The following is a 23511-nucleotide window of genomic DNA, read 5'->3' on the forward strand; positions in this document are numbered from 1 at the left end:
GGAGCCGCCCTGTCCCAGGCTCCTTTGCGGGTAAACAGACATGGCCGGCGAGGGAGATCCGGAGGACGCTGCGCACAACATGGGCAATCACCTGCCGCTCCTTCCCGGTAACCGTCTGGGGCCTGTCCCTGGCAGCCGGAGGAGGCGAGGCCAGATGCGCCAGTGGCGCGCGGCGGGGCCGGGGAGGCGGGCGGGTGGTGCAAAACCTGCACGGGGTAGCGGGATCGGGACAGTGGTGTTTCTTGCTGCAGCTCGGCCTCCCTAGTCTGGGGACGAGGGTTTGGGAGGGAGGAGGCTGCCCCCAAAGGCAGGGACTCCGTGCTCTCCATCCTCCGTGTGCCCAGAACTTGGCTCCGAGGAAATGGCGTGAAACTAGGTGGGGAGAGAGGGAGACTGGGGCTGCCCAGCATCCCAGACTTTTATGGAACTTCATCCCCCCCAGAAGAGTGACAGCTTATTTATTAAGTGCTACCGTGTCACCGGCCCTGCTCTGGGCGTTTGCATGCATTTTTCCATTTTCTCCTCCCCACGTCACTATTCTAGTCCTGACTTGGTGGGTGAGAAATGAACTGGCAGGGTCCTGTGACTTGCCCAAGGTCACACAGTTGCGGAGCCAGGAGTCCTACTCAGATCTGCCTGCCTCCATGGCTGCTGTCTCTTAACCGCCCAGTGCCACCTCGGTGTTTGGTCTGTTCCTAGGCGTGTAGTTCAAGTACTTGGTAGAATACGCCTAATTTTAGATACTTAGAACTGGGATATTAAACTCGGGATTCTCTTTCCTTTATGTTTTGTGAAAATTTAGACCTTGGCCTTATGTTGGAATAGTGGGCAGAAAAAAAGTCTGGAATAATTTTGCAGTTTTGTCATGGAAAGAGTTGCCTTGCAAGAGGCGTATCAGCCAAACTGAGACTATTAGCGGAGTCACTTACTGTGTGCCAGGAAGTGTGTTATGTATCCTGAAGGTAAAAAAGGTATAATGCACAGTCTGATACTTGAGGATGTTTATCATGTATATATGGTTTCTGAAAATATAACTAGCAGGAGGCCATTGATGTAGGCCAGATAAATCGTCAGAGGGAGGGATTGATTATGGCTGAGAAGGACTGGGGGAAAGCCCTGTGAAGTGTACTACAGACATCCAAAAGCGTTATGACCTAGGAAAGACTTGCAGAAGATAAAGTCTGGAAGGTAGGTTGGGTCGGAATGTTGGAAAGCTTGCATCTCTTGCCAATGGGATCGTGAGTTTGTTCCATGGATTGGAGAGAATCACTTGTGGATTTCAGACCTAAGGGAAGCTGTGCTTGGAGGATGACTTTGCCCACTGGGAGTGGTGTGGGCCAGAGGAGGAAGACTGAGGCATGCCCCCGCTGTATGGAAAGGAGCTTTTCCATGAAAATAGACTAGAATCAGAGTCCATCTGGAAGCAACCTAGCTGAATTGAATTTGATCAAAGAGCTGAGCTGTTTTTTCGGAGACATCAGCCCAGCTCTGTCCGTGCCAGATCCAGTGTGCCAGGGAAGATGCTGACGTTCTGTTGGCATCCACACCGTGCTCCTGCGTGAGATGAGTCATCACAGTTCACCCTGGTAGCTCTGAATGGTGTGTTTTGCTGAAAAAAATTGAGAGCACAAGGGGCTCAGAGAGGTTGTCAATATAATAGTTATAGTCCTGCAAATCATGTATGACTTATTTTTAGAAACATTCAGTTGTCCATACATACATGTAGTGTGAGTTGTTTGGAAGAGTAATTCCCTCTAAGTGCTTAAGTAGTTGCTTAATATTTAAGATTTGAAGAATCTGTCCCAGCCAAAAAAAAAAATAATAATAGGTAAACAGCCAAGTAGGAGGAAGTGGGTTTCAGCCATATATAGGAAAAAGGCTAGTTTATAAAAGGAAATCATTTTGAGATGAAGTCGGGAAAGTTAAAATATAAATTTAGAGTTCTAGCCTTTGAGCTGAAAGTTGACCTTTAAAACTTTGAATAGAGTGCATAATAGAGCAGTAAAGTGTCAAAAGTGCATAAAGAAAGCCATGCTGTCAGAATTGTGAATGCAAGGAAGTAGATGCAGTATATTTTTGTCATCAGTTTAGATTTTTCTTCGTTATCTCTGATCTCTTGTTGAATCTTTTTTCTTCTTAGGAAAAATTTTTATGCAGTGTTAAATCACTGAACATTTGAATTTAAGTTGAAATAATTAGGTTGTTCTTTTTGACAAAGCCTTATATCTAAGGACTTTGTAGGCATTAATAGAAAGTCTAAAGCAGTTGCCATATTGAAAAACATTTACATTTTCTTGTCAGGAATCTAGCTGGAGGTGGTTAGATTTAAATAATGATATGCACAGCAGAAAGTAACTATTTTGTAAAGCCATTTTACCTATTTAGAAGTTTATTTAGGAACCTGCTTGCTTTTTAGCCCCTTCTTTCCTTCCTTCCTGCTTTTCTAGAAACTGTTTAAACATTTGAAAAAACTTTTATAGAGATTGTCTTGTTCATGTCTGTCATTTTTCAAATGAAGAAACTAAGGTTTCATCACATGGGATGACTTGTCTATTGTGTCAGAATTGGTTCCTAGTGAGGGAGAAAAGATACAGTGTGCAGAAGAATTTCAAATAATTTATGCAGGTTCAAGGAAGTGGAACCAGTCCCTACCCCTAAGATGTGGGTTGTGCCTCATGGTTTGCTGCCAAAGAGTACAGTGTAGAAAAGAGGGGGAAAGGAGCCTTCCAGTGGAGAAGTCTGACTGACTTCTCACTAACCCCAGCCAGCTGATCCAGGTCGGCTTCAGCAGTTCTAAGTCACATCAGTAGAGTGCACCCTTGATAAGACATGATGAACATGGCTCTTCACCTCCCTGGGCTTCCTCCCCAAGAAAATTCTGACTTGAGGGACATTCTGCAAAGCGCCTGACCAATAGTCCTCAAAACTGTGAAGGCCATCAAAAACAAGGAAAGCCTGAGAGGCCATCCCAGCCCAGAGGAGGCTAGGGAGACCCAACGACTAAATGTTGTGTGGTGTCGTGGACAGGGTCCTGGGACAGAAGTAGCATATTGGATAATAACTCAGGAAATCCAAATGAAATGTGTTAGTTAGCAGTATACTATGCCATCACTGATCGCTTGGTTATGGCAAGCATGCCACACTAATTAAGATGTTAACTATTGAGAAACAGGTGTGAGGTAGAAGGAACTCTCTACCATCTTTGCAGCTTTTCTGTAAGTCTTAAACTATTCTAAACTTAAACACTGATTTAAGAAAAGTAGTTAGAGGCAGACCCAGCCTAGACCCCAGCTGTCTGGAATCCCGAAGAAGGAATTATGTATTTGAACGGGAACATAGCTTTTACATCTCCACGCCTCTGTTTTTTGTTTTTCACTTATAATACTGTACTTTTACAGCAGAGGAAGAGGAAGAAGATGAAATTGAAATGGAAGTTGAAGACCAGGATATCAAAGAACCCAAGAAACCAAACATCATAAATTTTGACACTAGTTTGCCGACATCACATACAGTATGTAACTTTGTATTAGATCTAGTATGAGAGATGCGTACATTTAACTGTAGATAAAAGTTCTTTAAAATGAATGACTGCTTTTAGCATTACCTGATATTACCTCACGCTTGAAATCGTGGATGAGGATGTGGGTTTCTTGCCAACTGATCAATAGTGTTAAGCTCTAATTTTTAAGCAGTTTGGTGCTTTGTCTATTACAGGTAATTCTTTGCACACTTGGAACCCTCCTTATAGCTTGGCTAGTAATAGAACTATTAAAGTGCTGGTTATTCTCTGTACTGCAGGATTCCAGGGTGTTATTTTACATACTGGCATTTTATACTTGTCATTTATGCTTTTCAGACATAGAGATGTTGGGCTTAGTCAAAATCAAATATTTTGAGCTTAAAAAATGCTTTTTAATTTGTATGTGAGAGATTCTTCACAAGGAATTAAGAATTCTACTTCCAGGAGTCACAAACGGACTTTGCTGTGGGCTGCTGATACGGCAGATTTATTATTTGAATGTGTGTGCCTTCCACGTCTGTCTCTATGTCAGTTTGCGCGTTAGTCGTTGAGCGTGTGTCCTGTTGCCTGTCTGTAACGGCTGAACCGACCCCCCGCAGTACCTGGGCTCCGACATGGAGGAGTTCCACGGGCGGACTCTGCACGATGACGACAGCTGCCCGGTCATCCCGGTGCTGCCGCAGGTGGTCATGGTGCTGATCCCCGGGCAGACGCTGCCCCTGCAGCTCTTCAGCCCGCAGGAAGTCAGTATGGTGCGGAACTTAATTCAGAAGGATAGGACCTTCGCAGTGCTTGCGTACAGGTAAATCTTTGTGCGCCCACAGGAGAGGTTGTTTTAAAGGCAAAACTGACTACTGTTTTGCCTGCATAGAAGTTGGGACAGGCTGTGAAGTAAAACTCTTCCATAAAGAGCTTGGAAGTGGAAGTTGGAGTATTTTGCTATGATCATTACCATCTAAGTCAAGCTTTAAGTTTCACACACAGTTAACTTTCTGATATGTGAAAGTTTTAAAACCATTAATATGTAATGAAGAACATTTCTAGAACCTTATTTTCAAGAGCTGTCTTCAAGAAAAAGAGGGCTTTTACACTGTTTGTAAAGGATGGTTTTTACAGAGGAGTGACTAGTTATTTTCTGTCTCTCAAAATTCCCAAGCTGTTGTCTTGTAGACGAGTGGTGACTTGAAGCTCAATGTCAAGTGTCCCATGACAGCTAGAGGAAGTCAGTGGTGGAGGCAGGAAAGTGATACAGGAAGTCCCCACCCCAGCCCAGAGCTGCTGCTAAGCGGCAGAAAGGATGATCTGCTGAATAAAAGAATGTTTAGTTTGGGAAATGACAGTTTAACCCCTCTCAGCTGTGGGTTATTTTCAATGACTAGAAATCTGTTCTTCTGCTAGTGGGCGCTAAGTGTACTTCCTGAAGCCCTCTATATATATCTCAGTTCCCCGTGTGATTCTAAAATAAATTAAATAGCTTTGCAGTGAGAGTGATTGCTATAAATTGTTTTCCCATGTGTATTGCTTTTGTCATCTTGGCATATTTGAAAATTAAATGTTCAAAACTGTTTCCTTTTTAAAATTTACCTTGGAAGTAATGTCCAGGAAAGGGAAGCACAATTTGGAACGACAGCAGAGATCTATGCCTACCGAGAAGAACAGGATTTTGGAATCGAGGTTGTGAAAGTGAAAGCAATCGGAAGACAGAGATTCAAAGTCCTTGAGATCAGGACACAGTCAGACGGGTAAGAAACACTGTCTATCTTAAAACTCCTCAAACATCATAAAATGAAATAGTTTTCTTGTATTTTGTCTGTTTTGCTGATGTTCACACTTTATAGCCTTTCACCAGTTGTTCTTTTCCCTTTGAAAGTGCAGTCTAGGGTTTCTAACTTTGCTGTGCATCATAGTGACCAGGGCAGTAAAACTACAGACGTTCGGGTTCCTGCCCTTCCTCCCGTCCCTAGAGAGTGACCAGGCGGGGAGGAGGCCACGGCATCTTTTCTGTCCAGGTGTCCATCTGTCAGATGTCCAGGTGACTGATGCCCCTCTAGGTTTCGGAACAGTGATGTAACCCCAGCAGGCAGTGTCATTTGGGACAGGGCTTCTTTGGGATTGAAGACCTCTCTGCAGATTGGAGAGGGTGGGAGTCAGGGCTCGGGGAGCTGGGTGCAACATCAGGTGCTTTGAGAGCTGCGGCGGGACGCTTGCCACCCGCTGCGTCTGGGTGTTGGAGACCATGTACCCTGCGTGCCCACCTCCACCGCAGATGTTCTCTCACCCACAGTGGATCATGTATTTACTAAGTGGTCAGGGAGTGCTTGTCATCTCTGTGCCTTAAACAGTTTAGAAATTCTCTGAGTGTTCTATTTAGCACTTCCACTTTGGTGTGACTATCACAATAGTTTTTTTTTTTTTCCCACAAATTTAAGGAATACCTCATTCCTTAAGCTATTCCTTAAAGAATACCTCATTTTTAAAAATGCAGTTCACTTTGCAGACCTCCAAAAAAACCACAGAGCAGTTGTCCTCATCGCTGTGTGTTTCCTTTTATAGGAATGGTTCTTAACTCTGGCGCATAAGGATCACCAGTGAATCACTAGTGAAGTCTTAGAAAGATACAAATTCCTGGGTCCTCCCAGCCTTCGGGAATTGGTCTCTTATCTGTAGTCACAGTTGAAAATCTTGTCAGATCTCTGTGTTGGACAGGTGATGTCTTGTGAAATCAAGGACATTCAGAGGGTTTTGTTCTGTTTTTAAGGTTTAAGAATATGAACTGCATGAGGACAATAACTTTCCTGTGTTTTCACATAGTGGGCATTCATAAACATTCGTGAACTCAGCCACCCTTTGGGGCCTGAGCGAGCGCAGGGGGAAGGGTGGGGTGCCAGAGCCCGTGGGCGTCCGGTGCTCCCCGCCTGGTGCTCTCCGGGAGCTCGCCGCACTGAACAAGGGGCTGTCCGTGTGGTGTGCGTCTGTGTCGCTCAGGATGCGGGCCGCTCAGGCCAGTCGATGCGACGCCCGTGTGTTCTGCACTTCGGACCATCAGTGTTCCGTGGATGAGTGAGCGTCCCCGAGAGCCCTGTGTTGAGACAGCAAGCTGTTTGTGCATGGATTTTACTGACAGTTCAATTGTAAAAGTACTTCCTACCTTTGTGCTTATAAAATTTTGAATATTTGTGAGTACTATAGTCCAGAAACCATAATAGCAAATTGACTTGGGGAAAGGTGTATTTCTGAGACTATCAACATCAGTGACTTGTGAGTGTGGAAAAATTAGTTTGAACACAAGATGGCAATAGAGTCTTGACTCTGAAAGCAAGTAAACGGATGTGCATTGGACTCAAGTAGAGATTAGCGTCAAACTGATCAGGCGGGACAGGACTGGGAAAGGGCCTAGTATTCCTTAGACCCACCACCACAGCTTTCACAGAAATGTCTCAAAAAAAAAAAAAAGAAATGTCTCCTGAAAAGACCTCCATGGAGTGAGAATTCTGTGGGTCCACTGCCCTTGACCCTATAACTACCTTCAGAGGAAATGGTGAGAGGGCAGAGGCCAGAGAGGATGCGGTGTAAGCTCTTCTCTCAGAAAAGGAGGCTGACTGCGATGGAGACAAGTGGTTTGCCCAAAGTTGTCCAGCTCGTGGGCACCGCGGGTGAGCTCTGGGCCCCCGACTTCCAAACGAGTGCTCTTCCCACCACACCAGAATCCCTCCCTCGCACAGCTGCAGCTCACGCCAGTCTCCTTTTCTCTGTAATACAGGACCGGATGATAGTGGTCTGTCTTATTAGGACTCTCCATATGTACAAGGCGCACTGCTGCCTCTGACCTTTCCAAGTCGTGTCTATATTTCTTTGACATCTTCTGAACAGATGGAATTTTTTTTTGAAAAATTAATTAAAAAGTAGAAATGTATCATTGCATCTCTATAGGACTGTTTTAGAAATTCCTGAGTATTTCTTACATGTAGAGAGGAAGAGGAGATTAATACTCTATTTGTAATTACAAAAGAAGCCCTCATACTTATCATAATTGAGGTAATTTTTAGTCAAAAAGGTGATTAAAAGTAGAAGTCATAAAAATATATACATATATAAATTTATACATATATATCCTAAACATTTTATTTTAACTTAAAATATGTAAATACCCCTTAATTCGTTTTACATTTGATGGTAAGACAGGATACTGTCTTTATATTGGGTCTGCAGGTAAGAGTTGACAGAAGTCTTTCTTGCATTAGTTGCTTTCATTGCATCATCCATCTGCAGTGTATACCTCTAGTTTTTCTTTAGAGAGATTCCGAAGATACTCACAAGGGCTTTGCACACAGAAACCTTCCAGATTCATGCACTTTTCTCCCTATTAGAATTGTCTGAACCTAATTTGAAAGCATTTTCTGGACTCAAGCTAGAGTTTCATTAAAGCAGTTTTAATTTTGTACTTATTTTCCTGGTTGCCATAGTATTTACATAAATTACAAAACAACAGGGCTCTACTATATTGCCCAGGGAACTATATTCAATAGTCTGTCATAAACCATAATGGAAAAGGATATAAAAAGGAATGTATATACATACACAACTGAATCACTTTGCTGTCTAGCAGAAATGAACACAGCACTGTAAATTAATTATACTTGAATAAAATTTTTTATAAAGCTCCTTCCACTTCAAAAAATATTTATATAAATTACATAGCTATAATTGCACAACAGCTGCCAAGACAGGTTGGGAAGAAACAAAACTAGTTTACATTAAAACCAAAACTCAGCTGCTGGGAGCAGAGCCAGCCATGCGTGCCGCAGACCTGGGGTGCTTCACGGAGGAACAGACCAGCGCTTTCCCCTTTGAGGTGATCTAGACAGCTTGTGTATATTATTAAAACGATCTCTAAGCTGATGTTTCTGTAGCATTAACGTTTGTATCATAATAAAAACTTGTGAATTAGGTGAGGAAAACATGATTAGTTATTTTTGTTTTTAATGAGCTCTAATAATATAAGAATATTTGAACACAGTCAGATTTATATTACCATTTTCCAAAGTCATGTAGACTTAAATTTGAGCTTGCAGGAAAGAAATGAAGTGAGTGGAGTGTGTATCATGACAGTAAACCTACATATTTTCAGACACGTTTAGCTATTTTCATTTAATAAATCAGAAGAAGTATTAAAGTGTCATAAGTTTTTGTGGATTGAGACAGTGTTAACAATAAAAGACCACTTTAGAATTCCTGAACAAGAATAATAGTGAAGCAGAGACTTGTAATATATTTGACTTCTTCCTACTGATAGTGTTTTTCGTTCCAGCATTTGGATGTGTTGATACTTTCTGCATTTGAAAAGTTACAATAAGAGATAATTCTTTTAGTGCCTTATAAGACAGTGGCTTGGAGGTACAGCCTCTTTGGCATTAATTCATGAGAAGATACTTGCAATTATGATATTCTCAAGTAGCATTGTTGAATGATGACTTTACTATATGAGTAGAAATAATTTTTAAAGATAATATGGATCTTGATTCTTTGCATATTCAGGGTAAATGTTTAGGAATGAGAAAAGGAATGCACACAGAAATAAGGCTACATATAATTCTCTGGTCTAATCCATGTGAAAGGGTTCTTGATTTTCTCTTCCTTTACCTACCTACTTATTAGGATAGGTGATTCGTGAGAAGGGATTGATGTAAGAGTTGGGCAACATAAAGAAGTGGGCTGAGGGGAGGGGTGGGGTGTCCAAGAAGGAGAAATTTTTATAGAAGTATCAACACATCAGGGGTTGGTGGTATATTGATTTTTTTAAACTTTATTTCATTTACAAGCTTTGCTTGAAATGTAAAAATAGCGTTTTCCATTCCACAGTGAGATAGAAAAATCTTTGGTTACCTTTGGTTTTAACTTTGGTATGATTTATGAAATACAGTATTTTTTGAAAATTTCTTGTATCTTAATATCAGGACTTGATGAATATGTTTAAAACCTTGAAAATCTTAGTACTAGAAGCTATCCATAATGGTTAGAAACATAGTAATTAGAGTTAGTTGATCCTAAAAATGAACACTGTGCCTGGTTCTCTTTTTTTTTTAATTAAAAAAATTTTTTTTTTCATTTGCTTTTATTAGTTGGAGGCTAATTACTTTACAATATTGTAGTGGTTTCTGCCATACATTGACATGAATCAGCCATGAATTTACATGTGTTCCCCATCCCGATCCCCCCTCCCGCCTCCCTCCCCATCCCATCCCTCTGGGTCTTCCCAGTGCACCAGCCCCGAGCACTTGTCTCATGCATCCCACCTGGGCTGGTGGTCTGTTTCACCCTTGGTAATACACATGTTTCAATGCTGTTCTCTCAGATCATCCCTGGTTCTCTTTATTTTAGAATCCAGCAAGCTAAAGTGCAAATTCTTCCTGAGTGTGTGTTGCCTTCGACCATGTCTGCAGTTCAATTAGAATCCCTCAATAAGTGCCAGATATTTCCTTCAAAACCTGTCTCATGGGAAGACCAGTGTTCATATAAATGGTGGCAGAAATACCAGAAGGTGAGAAACTTGATTTTTTAATGCATGTTCTAAAAGCGAAGACAGGTTGCTTTTTTCCTGTTTACAGAAAGAAACACCAACAACTCTCATGATTCCTTCCGTAGACATCTTCTGAGCAATACTATAGTTTCATTTGTTCATAGCTGGAGTTTCTAACAAATTCTTGGGCAGCTGTTGATGTAAGAGCAGTTTGCAAAACCAAGTAAAATGTTAATCCAGGTATTATTTCACTGTAGTTCTAAACGCTGCAGGAAACGCTTGTTAGACTGTGATCACAGGAGATGCTTGGCTCTTGCGTCATAAACACCTGGACGCAGAGGAAGAGTCCGGGACGGGACACGGTGGTGGTGGTTCTGCTGCTTGTGGACTTCCGAAAGGAAGCTGTTTCTGTGCAGCAGTCTGGACATCACCAAAACTGGCCTGACTTTTAAAGGCACTCTTTAGAAGAACTGCCTCTGGGGCATTAATTCCTGTGTATATCCTTTTGGCTAGATCGTTATCGAAGGAAAAATATCAATGAAGCTTGTTTGTACTTATCTGTGAGATGTATCAATTTTGAGTATAAAATACCTAATATTTATGATTTCTCCCTAAAGGAGAAAGATTTCTAGTGTCTAAATTTAAAATTACTTTTTTGAGATAATGTCTTTTAAAAATATGGAAAGACAATTTCCATAGTAACCTGAAGAATCCTGTACTTATCATCCATTACTCTTTGTTGAGTATCAAAGGTTTTAATTTTGATGTAAATTATCCTAGGGTCCTCATTTGAGGTAATAGCTCAACGGCAAAGAACCTGCCTGCCAGTGCAGGAGTTCAGATCAGTTGAGTCGCTCAGTTGTGTCCGACTCTGCAGCCACATGATTGCAGCACACCGGGCCTCCCTGTCCATCACCAGTTTGAGGAGCTTGCTCAAACTCATGTCCATCGAGTCAGTGATGCCACCCAACCATCTCATCCTCTGTCGTCCCCTTCCCCTCCTTCCTTCAATCTTTCCCAGCATCAGGGTCTTTTCTGAGGAGTCAGTTCTTTGTATCAGGTGGCCAAAATATTGGAGTTTCAGCTTCAGCATCAATCCTTCCAATGAATATTCAGGATTGATTTCTTTTAGGATTGACTGGTTGGATCTCCTTGGAGTCCAAAGGACTCTCAAGAGTCTTCTCCAACACCACAGTTCAAAAGCGTCAATTCTTCGGCACTCAGCTTTCTTTATAGTCCACCTCTCACATCTGTACATGACCATTGGAAGAACTATAGCTTGACTAGACGGATCTTTGTTGGCAAAGTAATGTCTCTTTTTTAATATGCTATCTAGGTTGGTTATAGCTTTTCTTACAAGGAGTAAGCATCTTTTAATTTCATGACTGCAGTCACCATCTGCAGTGATTTAGGAGCCCAGAAAAATAAAGTCTTGTCACTGTTTCCATTGTTTGCCCATCTATTTGCCATGAAGTAATGGGACCAGATGCCATGATCTTTGTTTTTTGAATGTTGAGTTTCAAGCCAACTTTTTCACTCTCCATTTTCACTTTGATCAAGATCTTCAGTTCCTCTTCGCTTTCTGCTATAAGGGTGGTGTCATCTGCATGTCTGAGGTTATTGATATTCCTCCTGGCAGTCTTGATTCCAGCTTGTGCTTCATACAGCCCGGCATTTCTCATGATGTACTCTGCATGTAAGTTAGATAAGCAGAGTGCCAATACACAGCCTTGACATAACCTTTCCCAATTTGAAACCAGTTTGTTGTTCCATTTTTAACTGTTGCTTCTTGACCTGCCTATGGATTTCTCAGGAGGCAAGCAAGGTATCGCTTCTCTTGAAGAATTTTCCACAGTTTGTTGTGATCCACACAGTCAAAGACTGTGGTGTGGTCAGTAAAGCAGAAGTAGATGCAGGGGATGAGGGTTCAAACCCTGGGCTGGAGAGATCCCCTAGAGAGGGGAAATGGCAACCCCCGGCACTAGTCTTGCCTGGAGAATCCCATGAGAGGAGCCGGGCAGGTACAGTCCGTGGGGTCACGAAGAGTCTGACATGGCTTAGTGACCAAACAGCAAACAGCTTAAATTCACAGTAACTTTTGTATAGCTGTGCAATACTTTTGTTTTCAGACTTGTTACAGATGCTTTATTTTTTTAATCTAATTTTTTATTTAGCTGTACTGGGTCTTAATCATGGCATACAGGATCTTTCATTTCCATGTGCAGGATCTTTAGTTGCAGCATGAGGGTTCTAATTTCCTGACAATGGATCAAACCTGGGCCCCCTGCGTTGGGAACACAGTTGTACTCTGGATCACCAGGGGTGTCCCCAATACAGACGCTTTACATATACTTTAAATCATGTTTATTTGACCAGTAGCACAGTGGGAGATTTGCTGTTAGTCACTTTCAGCCTAACTGTTGAGTTTGTGGAGGACGGCACTGTTGTCCACGGCTCCGTGGAGGGTTCTGGAACGCATGGAGTCTTTAGTACCCAGCAGTGCGTCGGCGCTGGGCCGTGCTGAGATGCTCTGTGGCGAGGTCACTGTGTCAGAGCACTGTCTGCATAGCCTCTCGGGGTTTAGGTAGCTGTGGATTTCAATCATTGGATATTTTTTCCAGGAGGTATTAAGTATTTTATTTATATAATAGTTCTTCCACACCAAGATTTTTTTGTTAAAAATTCCTAACCACTTAAAAATCCTACCTTACCTCTTGGCACAGTTCTGAGCATAGAGTGAGAGTCCGTGGAGTTCATCCCTGACTTCAGTGCTCTGGACGACTAGTTCCGTGTTCTCTCTGCAGGATCTTGCCATCTTAAACCTGCACTTGGGTTAGACAAACAGAACTTGTAAAAATCTTTTGTGTGAATCACTGATTAACTCCTTCCTGTTCCGTGGTCAAAGCACCTCAGCTTGTTCACGTTGAATTCAGACAGAGGCCTCTGTAGCTGGGTCGTCAGGTGTTAGGAACCAGATCCTCTGACCATCCCCTGATGTCTTGTTTCTCCAGTAATTCTGGATTCTCAAACATTCCCTCACTTTTCTTCATGTTCAGAATTGCCAAGGATTAACCAGAAGGTACTTAGGAATGAGCAAGATAGAAAAGGTGTTCAGAGCTACAAATGCCTTCATCTGTGTTTTTTTTCTGATTGTTCCGTTGCTTACACTTTGGGTAGAGTGTCTTAGGTTCTGAAATGTGGATCTAGATCACTCGGCCAAGAAAAAACACTAGCTGCTCTATTTTGGACTCCAGGCATCCTGCAGACTCTGTCTCACTTTAGAGAGCCCAATGGGAGCCGTTCTGTGGCATGCCAGCCTGGCGGGGGTGCAGGGAAGGGCTGGCGGATGGCACGGGGTTGGGGGGATTCCAGGGGCCCCGGACCCGTCTCTGGGGCCACCCTGCTGCACCTGTAGCAGACACTGACCTGTCACAGCGCTTGTCTTCAGGCCGACCTGGGGCTCGGGTCAGCCCTCTGCGGAGTTTATTCACACCTGATGGTTGTACCTGCCACGGCCCCAGCAGGGCCTCGTGCACCTTCGTGTCTGAGAAGCGGTTCATGTGGCCAGAACTGGGAGAAGCTTAGTTGATTCCTAAATAACTCACTCTAATTGGGTTGCCACCCACTTTTCCAGCGGAAAATGATACTAAAGGATCTAGGAGTGGAGTGGTCTTCCTGAAGTGTATTCAGTTGACCTTGAAACTGTGTATATAACCTCTTAACATTTGCCATTGAAAACGAAACAGCTGAAATGACAAAAGTATTTCCACTTTGGTTATCTTCCATTCTGACGGAACACTGGAGAAAGTGTCCCTGAGGGTTGAGAAGTTAGGCCAGTTAATCAGGATGCTCTTCCAAACCCACTTCTCTCTGGGAGCCTTTCTCATCTGGTGATTCGACCTTTAAAACTATTTCTTTACTTCCTCTTCTCACAGTGTCTTTTTATCTTCACTATTTACTGTAGCAAAATTCTCTCAAAATGAGGAAAATGTTGTTTAAACCTACATAGAATACAGTGTATATGTTTCTGAGGATACTCCCTTCTTGCCCAGGCTATTTGCTCATTGATAAAGCCCTTCCATGTTAATGAGAAAAAGTATGAAGTACAAAAAATCAAATGTGGAAACAGGAAAGTGAGTGAAGCTCATCTTTCTGGTCTCTGCTAAATTTATAAGCTCCTGCTTCTCATACAGGCAGGGAAGAACTGAGCGTAACTCAAGGGCGGGACCCACAAACAGGAGCTCACAGGTTAGCTTTTCAGTCTTCTTCCAGAGTTTCTTTATGAAAACACAGATAAACATTCTTCTTTCCTTTTTCTTATGTAGGAGGATGCATGCTGTCCTGCTCCTTATTTTAAGAGTGTAGGAGATTTTTCTGTTTTTAGTTTTCAGAGCAGTTCTTCCTTGTTTTGAAAGCTGCACGGTATTCTCTGTATTAATGATGGACCTAGACTCAGTTATATACACAGATGACCTTTCATATAGGTCAGTATTTGAGAAGTGAGATGATTGGATGTCAGGGAGACTGCATTTGTAATGTTGACATGTATTTTCCAAGTTTCTTACTTAAGGAGGTTGTGCCTATCTGTACTCTGTCAGTGTTTCCATGAGGCTGTACAGTATCCAGCTTAAGTTTTGCTGATCTGGTAAGTGAAACATAGGAGCTTGTTGAAGGTTTAACTTGAATTTCTCTGAATGTGAATGATGTGTGACGTTTTGTGTTTAAGAGCATGTCATATTTCCTTTAACTGGAATTGTCTTCACCCCATTTGTTGCCAGTTCTTTACACACTTTCCTGTGTGTAAAGGCTTATCCCTTCATCTGCAGTTAGTGTCAAACACTTTTTTAGTTTCTCATTTTTGTCTTTTAACTGTATTGTGGTGGTCATATAGTTGAATTTTTTTTTTAATACTTCTGTATTCTGAATCATAGCTAGAGATACCTCCCTGTGTGAAGGAATCGTCATTCATCAGTGAAATGTGTCACTTTTTACTTTTGACTTCATTTTTTCTTAATGACATCAGAATGTAAGCTTTGATCATCCACGTGTAGTTTCTCTCGGGGTGATTCCAGCACCTGTCCCGGGCAGCGACCCACTGTCCTTTCACCGTTTGCTGAAAGGCTCCCGTGCTGCCTTATAGACCGGATCCATGTTTTACTTTTTCTTCTGCTCTGTGATCAGTCTGTCTGTTTATACCCCGCCAGGATACTGTTATGTAACTGTTGACAGTTTGTAAATTTGTAAGTAAATATATGACCACTAACCCCATCACAGGATTTTCACGATTTGTGTGGCTACTGTTGCTTATTACCTTATCCATAGGAACATTACAGTCTGTTTTTGTCTTGTTCCTGAGTCGTCAGAAGAGGCGCAGTGAGAGCAGTAGTATTTATGTATGAAGGGAAAGTCTTGAAATGGTAGGCAGACTTCCTCAAGCAGAGCAATGGTTTCCCAGCATACGTTGTTTGCTTGTAGTTGTGTATCTTCCATTATGAGCTTACAAGCCTCAGAATCTAGAAAAAGCTCACCATTCCGAAATTCCAGTTCTTAGAAGCAAGTAGGATTTGATAAATGAAGGAAACAAAAACTTGTTCTGTTTCAATTACTTGGATACATTACTGTTATCATTTGCACTGCTGACTGCACTAGGACCTCACACAAGTGACCACCCTTCGTCGCATGTAAACCACCATTTGGGCTTGCAGGTGCAGGACCCCTTCCCCACCCAGTTTCACATGTCAGTGAACGCCTTGTATACGAAAGGAACATGTCTGTAGACGTGCAGGCTTTGTTTTGCTTGTGGAGAAGGTGTGGCCATCCCTCGTGTTCTGTACTTCTTTGGTCGGGTGTAGAAGCTTCTCTAGTGGAAGCGTGTTGTGTGGACGGTTGCTGGTAGAAAGGCAGGTGTTCCCGCCTGTTGCTGTTGACAGCGCAGTGTGGCCATGTCCTGTGTAACACTTCTCTTTCCAGATTTTCTTGGTGGTTTTTACACATCTGTTCTTTCAGATGAGCTTTAAACTGCTCTGAATTCCAATTCATTGGTATCACATTGAATATATACTCTGAGGACTGATAATTATTGAGTGTTCCCATCAGTTACTGAAATTTTACAGGAATTAAGTAAAAACATCTTTGTCAAATATAATCATCTCCTGCAGGATTCTCTGCAGACTTTTTCATCTTTTTTGAAATTAGAACGTCCTCGTGGGCCAAGATCAGTTTTTAAATCTGGTTCCTTCTACCCTTAAGATCTTGATTCTATGGTGTTTAAGTGACTTTTGTTTTCTTTTCAGAGAAAGTTTCATTGCGCAAATTTGACTTCGTGGCCTCGCTGGCTGTATTCCTTATATGATGCTGTAAGTAACCTGCGTTGAACGGTTTGCTTCTAGGACAAGCCATGTCACAAGGGTCATTAGACGAAACAAGTGTCATTTTATTTTTGGAACTAGTGCCATTGATTTAAGGGGAAAGGGCAGAATCATACTGCTGGACAGACCTGACTTCTAACGTATAGATCTTTAGTTTTCTGTCAGTGGATAGTGGCTTATAACTTCAGGACAAGATACTGTGGCATCTTTGGGTGTATTAAGCATTTAAAATTTTGTTGTCAAGGTACAGTTACATTTAGAAAAATACAGAATCCTTAACAGTGTTTTAGTTCTCTTGTTAACAAGTATGTCTACGTCTTATTTCCTGCTTTTAGTGTACTAATTGATCTATACACCAGTGCTTTTGCAGCTCAAATTTTTTATACTAGGCATCATGACAGGTTGAAAAATTGAGTAAGAGACTGTTAGGATGGATAATTCACAGAATGTAGGTCATAGACACAAGCTGTGTTCAAGGCCTCATTTCTATTAATTTCTCTGTGGTTTGGGGCAGAACCTGAGTATGAAATGGGGGTAAAGGTGCCCCTGAGAGTCTTGGGATGCATTAGAGGTTCTTAGTCTTCCATCAGCTGGAGCTCTGGGCTTACTGAACTGGTAAGTTGTGAGTACTTAGCACATGGGCAACACTGAAGGAAACGATAGTTCACTCTGCTCTTCAGCAGCTTAAGAGGCATTACAAGTACGTAATAGACAAGAGTATTTAACATCCACTTGTGAAAAGATAGTGAGCACTCTGATCTCGTAAATAGGTCCCAGGTAAGCTGTGTAGGTAGCGTGTGCTAGTGCAGCTCCCAGGGACCAACAGAAAGGTTTCCTCGAGGGAAGAGGAGAGGCCCTTGAGAAGCCAGACCCAGGGAAGAGAGGCTGGGAAGCCTGCCTCGTGCTGGGCCGAGCAGGGGTGCAGCCATTTCTGTGTAAGCAGCAGAGACAGACATACTGGAGCTGTACTGGGTGGTCACTACTTACAGTTGTTACTAATATGTTAGATCTATTGAGTTGAAAAGCTGACAGTGTAAAAAGTGTGTGAACCTTACTATGGCTCGTTTCAAACAAGGAAACCTTAATGGATAGAATCAAGAAACAGCTACGCGAATGGGATGAAAATCTAAAAGATGATTCTCTTCCTTCAAATCCAATAGGTATGAAAAATTAGCTTTCTTCCTGTGATGTTTTACTAAAATTGTTTTTAAGTTTTCTGTTTAATGAAACCAAAAAAAAAAAATTTTTTTTAATTATCCTGAGAAACATACACATTTGTTTTCATCAATTATAGAAAAAAAATGAGTATTTTTTAATTAGTTGTACCAAGGGTCTTAGCAAATTCTGAGTATTGGAAATGCTATTTGGGTATACTCCTTTCCTTGGTCTTCAGGGTGCCTTTAAAGGTCACCTTAGTTCAAAGGTTTCTATTGTTTTACATAGCTGTTAATTAGGTACAAGTTAACTATTTTTCTAGTCTCTTAGTAAATAAGTGACTTCCAATAACATGGGTTTGATTTCATGTTTAAGACATTTACAAAAACAAGTATGGGAAAAGAAGTTACATCCTTAAGATATATATACTTGAGAGCTGATACATTTTAGTATTGTTTATAACTGTATGAAGTGTGTTCTCTGGGAAGGATTTATTTGAAAAGGATGTTATTGCATTCATAAGTTATCTGATATGTATTTGCTTCGTAAGTTTAAAAGTTTAAAAAACCTATCCTGTCTTTAAGATTTTTCTTACAGAGTAGCTGCTTGTCTTCCTATTGATGATGTATTACGAATTCAGCTCCTTAAAATTGGTAGTGCAATCCAACGACTTCGCTGTGAGCTAGACATTATGAATAAAGTGAGTAATGACTGAATGTCTGGATGCGCACATTCTGTCGGTAGGGTGTCCAGTCATGTAGTCATGGAAATAGAGAACTGAGTGTGGTCTGCATTACAAATATTTTAAGGGATTATTTAAACATTTGAGATCATAAGACAGAAAAATTGTTTTGCATTCCTCTACGTATCCTAGAGGGTCATTAGTCTAGTGAATATGTCAGCTTGTGTTTTCCTTGTTCCATCTTTAAAACTATAGTTAGAGGAATCAACACTTTGGAGCATTTCCCCCACTAATTTTCTCTTAAATATTTTAGTGTACGTCACTTTGCTGTAAACAATGTCAAGAAACAGAAATAACAACCAAAAATGAAATATTCAGGTGAGCTTTTTATTTCATTTTTAGTACACATCTTGAGTACATTTTCCCAACTGCCATAACAGGACAACAGGCAAGACTATATTTCTATTCTCCCTATATTTCCCTCCATTAAATTACAAATACTCAGCAAATGAAATATGGAAAGTTACCTCAGTGGTAGGTAAGACACTTCTTCTGACTGGGTACCAGAACTGCAGTGGGTGTGGACAGGATTATTCACAGCAGTGAGGGAGAACCTCCCTACCACCCCAACCTTGTTAAAAATCCATCAACTGTATCTTTCTCAGTACTTAGGGACCTAGCAGGAATGCCTCGGCTTTATGCACTACTTCACTCAAATATCAGTTTCACCACATAGGGTCAAAGATAGGACATGTCCCCCCCCCCCCCACCCCATTTTCACTCTCTGCGCTGATTCTCTGTTCTAGTTTATCTTTATGTGGGCCGATGGCAGCTTATGTGAACCCTCACGGATACGTGCATGAGACACTCACCGTCTACAAGGCCTGCAACTTGAATCTGATCGGCCGGCCTTCCACAGACCACAGCTGGTTTCCTGGGTAATGTAGTGGCGTCCCCTTGTGGGGTTTGTGTGTGCGCCTTACTTAGTTGGGCAGTAAAACTCAGGAGTAAGGAGAGTTGTTCACGAGTGGCTAGAGAGTTACTCTTGCACAGTCTCATTGCATGTACTGTCACGTGGCAGCTGCCGTTCTTAAACCAACTATACGGTTGGTCCACACCCCTTCAGAGTGAGCTGACAGGGAACTGAAATACCAACTGTTTTATGATCCAGTAAAACTAGAGTTGACCCTTGAACAGCACGGTTTTGAACTGCTCACTTCCACTTAGAAGCAGGTATGTTTCAGTAGTAAAATACTGGCTGCCGCTCTGTTCGTTGAATCGTTAGATGCAGAGATGAACTGCAGATACAAGGACCAACTATAAATCATAGGTGGATTTAACCCCCTGTGTTGGTCAAGGGTCCACTGTATATATGTATTTTATAATTGTAAAATTAGTGACTGTTACCCAAACAGTGATAGACACACAACATGCAGAATCCAGCTTTTCTTCTAGTTTGCAGGCTTTGGTTTTTTTGGCTTTAGCCTACTGACCTTCAAAGTATGACTGTGGGACCTACAGCACTAGCTGAGCACTTGTGAGATCCCTTCAGCCATAATGCTGGCTCAGCCTTTTTATTTTCAAAGAGGCAAGCTGAGTGGGGCGTAGTGACTATATTTGCTACTCTGGACCTAGAACCATGCCACTTGGACTGGCCAATCTTATGTGAGAGAAACACTTACACACTTCTGTGAGTTAAAACTGGAGAAAGAGGTATTTCTACAGGTGATTGCTGTTTCCTAACTTGACTGCAGTGCAAAACAACTAAGAAAATGCTGCTGCAACTTTGTATAAAGAAATCTGTATTAATTAATACGGTATTTTTTTTCTTCTTCCTTGGCATTGGAGAAAAAATTTAACCATGGCTTAAGAGCACAATTAAGTAACTTTATAAAGACTGATGTACTACCATGATGACTTGATACAAATTAGAAAATCTTTTTGTGAGGTCTGTTTCAGGAAACTGTATAAATCAAAGCTCTGAGTTTTCTCTTCCCCATCCTTAGAACTTGTCTAGTAAAAGATGTGTCTTTCTAACAGGTTTCTGAGGTGATAGGCTGAGATACAGAGATGCATTTCCTGAGCTGATTTACGTTACCTTTCCTTAATCTCATAGGTATGCTTGGACTATTGCCCAGTGCAGGATCTGTGCCAGCCATATTGGATGGAAATTCACAGCCACGAAAAAAGACATGTCACCTCAAAAATTCTGGGGTTTGACTCGATCCGCTCTGTTGCCCACCATCCCAGATACGGAAGATGACATAAGCCCTGACAAAGTAATACTCTGCTTATAAACAAATACAGTAGGGATAAGGTTACTTAACACATTGGTATTCTAACACCAGATCTGCTTTGGAAATTACTGCTTTTGATGCATACCTAAGTAAAAAGCAACATTACATGGAAGGTTGCAGTTTCTTAGTCAAACAACAGGATTTCAAGATTTAAACTAAGATATTCTATTGACGGGGATGAGAAGCAGTCTAGAACACTTGGTTTTCAGGAATACCTACTTTAGGAGCTTGGGACCGTTACCCTGTGGACTCTTGATAAGCCTGGTAGTGTTTATCACTGAGAGGACGTGAAGACATCTGTGAAACTGGTGAGCATGTTTTCTGCATAAAACAAATCTGAAATTCCTATAAATTGCTGCAATTAATGCAATTCATCATTTATTTGATCCTAATACACGGAACAGAACGGCGTGTTTGCATCAGTGCTCCAAAGGGCAGATGTTCCAGAAGGTAGGGTGCCAAGCTCTAGTACTGTTCTTTTTTGAAAGCGGCAAGGAAATGTGTATGTTAAAAGGGCTTTGTTCCCTTTTCTTTAGTTTCTGAGATACTGATTTGTAAATTTTGAAAATAAAGAGTTATAATATGCAGTTTGAGCCCCAAAATAAAAGTTTTCTTAACATGTTTGTTAGTGAATAGTAATATCTGGTGTATTTGCTCAGTGTTTGGTTATTCTGTTGCAAAGTTGAATCTGAACTTAGACTACTGTGGAGCACAGATGCTAAAACATGTCTCCTTCCTACAGGCTAGAGGTAATGATGTATTTCATAGGCTATTTTGTTCAATGTAAAGTGAAAAAACTCTGTAAGTAAACTATAAAAGCAAAGCTAAACATGTTTAAATAATGTAAAATATCTACTCAGATGTGGATACTTTTGGTGTAAGAAATAATTTTTAAGATAAAGTTCTAGACAGACAGATTTGCCACCTACCTCTTTGCTTACACATTCAAGGGGTTTATTGGATCCTTTCACATTTTGGTATAATTTTGATACGCCTCCACTGCTTTACATAATTCACTGAGAAAAGTTCAGCTAATTAGGTACAATGTATGTGGCCAAAAATGGACTGTTAAAGTTTCTTACATTTTAACTTACCAAAAATGCAATGGTTTTGATTGCCTAGAGTAGAAACCTAAATTGAGTATCATGTTGCATATTTATGTAAAGAGAGTAAAGGAAAAGCAACTTAAGAACGCTGTTGATTCTTTAAAATATGCCTGACCTTTCTTTACCTTTTTACCACTAACAACAACCTTGGGTTTTTATGGCTTTACTGTTTGTTCATGTAGTCTTACACTGAACCAAAACTTCCTCTAAAGGGATTCCACAGAGTGTTTTTTTCGGTAGCACAGCACATCTCTACATCCAACCCAGCTGTAGTAAGGAAACCCTGCTTTTACATTTGCCCCTGGAAGAGTGTAAGCTCAGAATGTTCTGTACTGTTTACTGACTCTTGCAAATAAAATATGCATATAATACAAACCTAAGGTCTTTTTACCGAACAAAACCAGACCGCTAATAGCTCAATCTGCATATGTCCTATTTAGAACAATAGAGATTGTAAAAGAACCTTACTAGTACTTAACTATCTTAAGCGTTCCTTCATCAGCATTCAGTTACTGACCTGTATGCAGATGTTCCTGAGGCTCCCTTTCTTGCAGCAAAGCCCCCATTACCCTGTTTGGCACACTTCCTCTTATCTGGGTTTTAACAGAAATACGCTTTTGTGTCTTATCAAGGTCCAAAAGTGTTATTTGCCCATACTGCACAAAGATGCTCTGACTGGCTACACAGAAAGAAAAGTTAGTTATAAAATGTCAGAATACAGCAGCTGAAATAAATAATCTTTATAAAGAACAAATTAACTTTAAAGTGACAGGAGTACTACCACTAAGTATATATGGCACCTGATATATAGTGTCAGATACCACATTTATCTTCCAATACCAAAGGAAATGTTTTAATAATAATGGGTGCAAGAGTCTTAAGCTAACCTTGCCCAGCTTACCAGGAAGTTAGGGAAATTTCATTTTGACAGGGAAAACTGTCAACTATATCCTAAAGTACAGCTCCCTACAACATGTCCTGGGTGTAGGAACGACAGCCACTTGGGACAGACACATCTAGTCTTCACACTTGACATATTTTATTCTAATTTTTCAGCTATATTCAAACACAAGTTTATTCTGGAATTCAGAAAAAAAACTGACACCATACACAATCGTACAAAATTGCAAATACAAAGAAACATGTTTTTCAGGACACTTAGCACTGTCGTATGCAACAAAAGCACCAAAAATCCACTTTAAAAAAAAGCTTAGACAGATAGAGACGCCATCTCTACTTTTCTCAGTAAGAACTATTCCAAAAGAATTACAAGCTTCAGTGATAACAAATCAGATTAAGAAGAAGCAGACTTCACTTTAGTGCCTGAAATATAGTTTTCACAAAATAAGACCGTTATTCTTCTGAAGAGATCCCCTAAGCTGGCTTGCATTCTGCTATATATTCGAGTCTTTTAAATCTCACTAAGAGGGAGGGGGAGAAAACTAGTCTTACCAAAAATTTCCTGCTTTTTAGTAGTCAGCTCTCGTCAACTTTAGGTCTTCTTTATGTAACTCAGTAGTTCATCTTTTTCCAGTTGGTAACCACTTTTCTTCCACTGTTCTCGCAACTGCTGTAACAGCACCCCAATTTCTTTCCCGGAAGAAATGCCCACTTTCCTGATGTCATGGCCACTCACAGGAAACGGGGGGATGGACCACTGCTGCATCTGCCTGAGAAGCCCGTGCTCGCCTTGGTACTTGAGCAGCTCACACACACGAGCAGTCGCATCAGCTTCTCTAGACTGAGGGCCAAAACCAAACATCACCACACTTGCAATGGTCTTATGCTCACATTTAAATAAATGCAATGTGCAAATTTTCATTTAAAATAAAGGAAATTCACATAATACACTATGGGTCCTAGTAT

The 23511-nt window shown here is 41.2% G+C and overlaps 2 protein-coding genes and 1 long non-coding RNA gene across 9 annotated transcripts in view; 2 read left to right on the top strand and 1 right to left on the bottom strand.

Annotated features, from left to right (window-relative positions):
• CRBN (cereblon) lies at positions 1-23493 on the top strand. Of its 2 annotated transcripts, XR_011483677.1 has the most exons (12): positions 1-107; positions 3399-3511; positions 4120-4322; positions 5113-5262; positions 9899-10058; positions 16331-16393; positions 17481-17565; positions 18145-18260; positions 18556-18620; positions 19049-19180; positions 20359-20847; positions 23225-23493. XR_011483677.1 is itself a non-coding variant. In XM_070455637.1 (11 exons), exons 1-11 carry the CDS (start codon positions 41-43, stop codon positions 20537-20539), a joined length of 1335 nt encoding a protein of 444 aa, XP_070311738.1. In that variant the 5' UTR covers positions 1-40; the 3' UTR covers positions 20540-23493. The 2 variants fall into 2 exon arrangements, 1 of the variants encoding a protein (XP_070311738.1); XM_070455637.1 differs by having other exon boundaries at positions 20359-23493.
• Positions 19187-20079, top strand: LOC139031230 (uncharacterized). Its single transcript, XR_011483678.1, has 2 exons — positions 19187-19475; positions 19534-20079. It is a non-coding gene; the product is annotated as an uncharacterized lncRNA (long non-coding RNA).
• Positions 22668-23511, bottom strand: part of TRNT1 (tRNA nucleotidyl transferase 1) — a 21055-nt gene continuing 20211 nt past the window's right edge. For all 6 annotated transcript variants that reach the window (XM_020873254.2, XM_020873250.2, XM_020873252.2 and 3 more), the window contains one exon: positions 22668-23386. In XM_020873254.2, coding sequence (XP_020728913.1) covers positions 23138-23386 — 249 coding nt within the window. In that variant the 3' untranslated portion in view covers positions 22668-23137. The remainder of the gene's footprint in view (positions 23387-23511) is intronic.

The sequence above is a fragment of the Odocoileus virginianus genome, chromosome 26 (assembly GCF_023699985.2).
Source record: "Odocoileus virginianus isolate 20LAN1187 ecotype Illinois chromosome 26, Ovbor_1.2, whole genome shotgun sequence".
Lineage (NCBI taxonomy): Eukaryota > Metazoa > Chordata > Mammalia > Artiodactyla > Cervidae > Odocoileus > Odocoileus virginianus.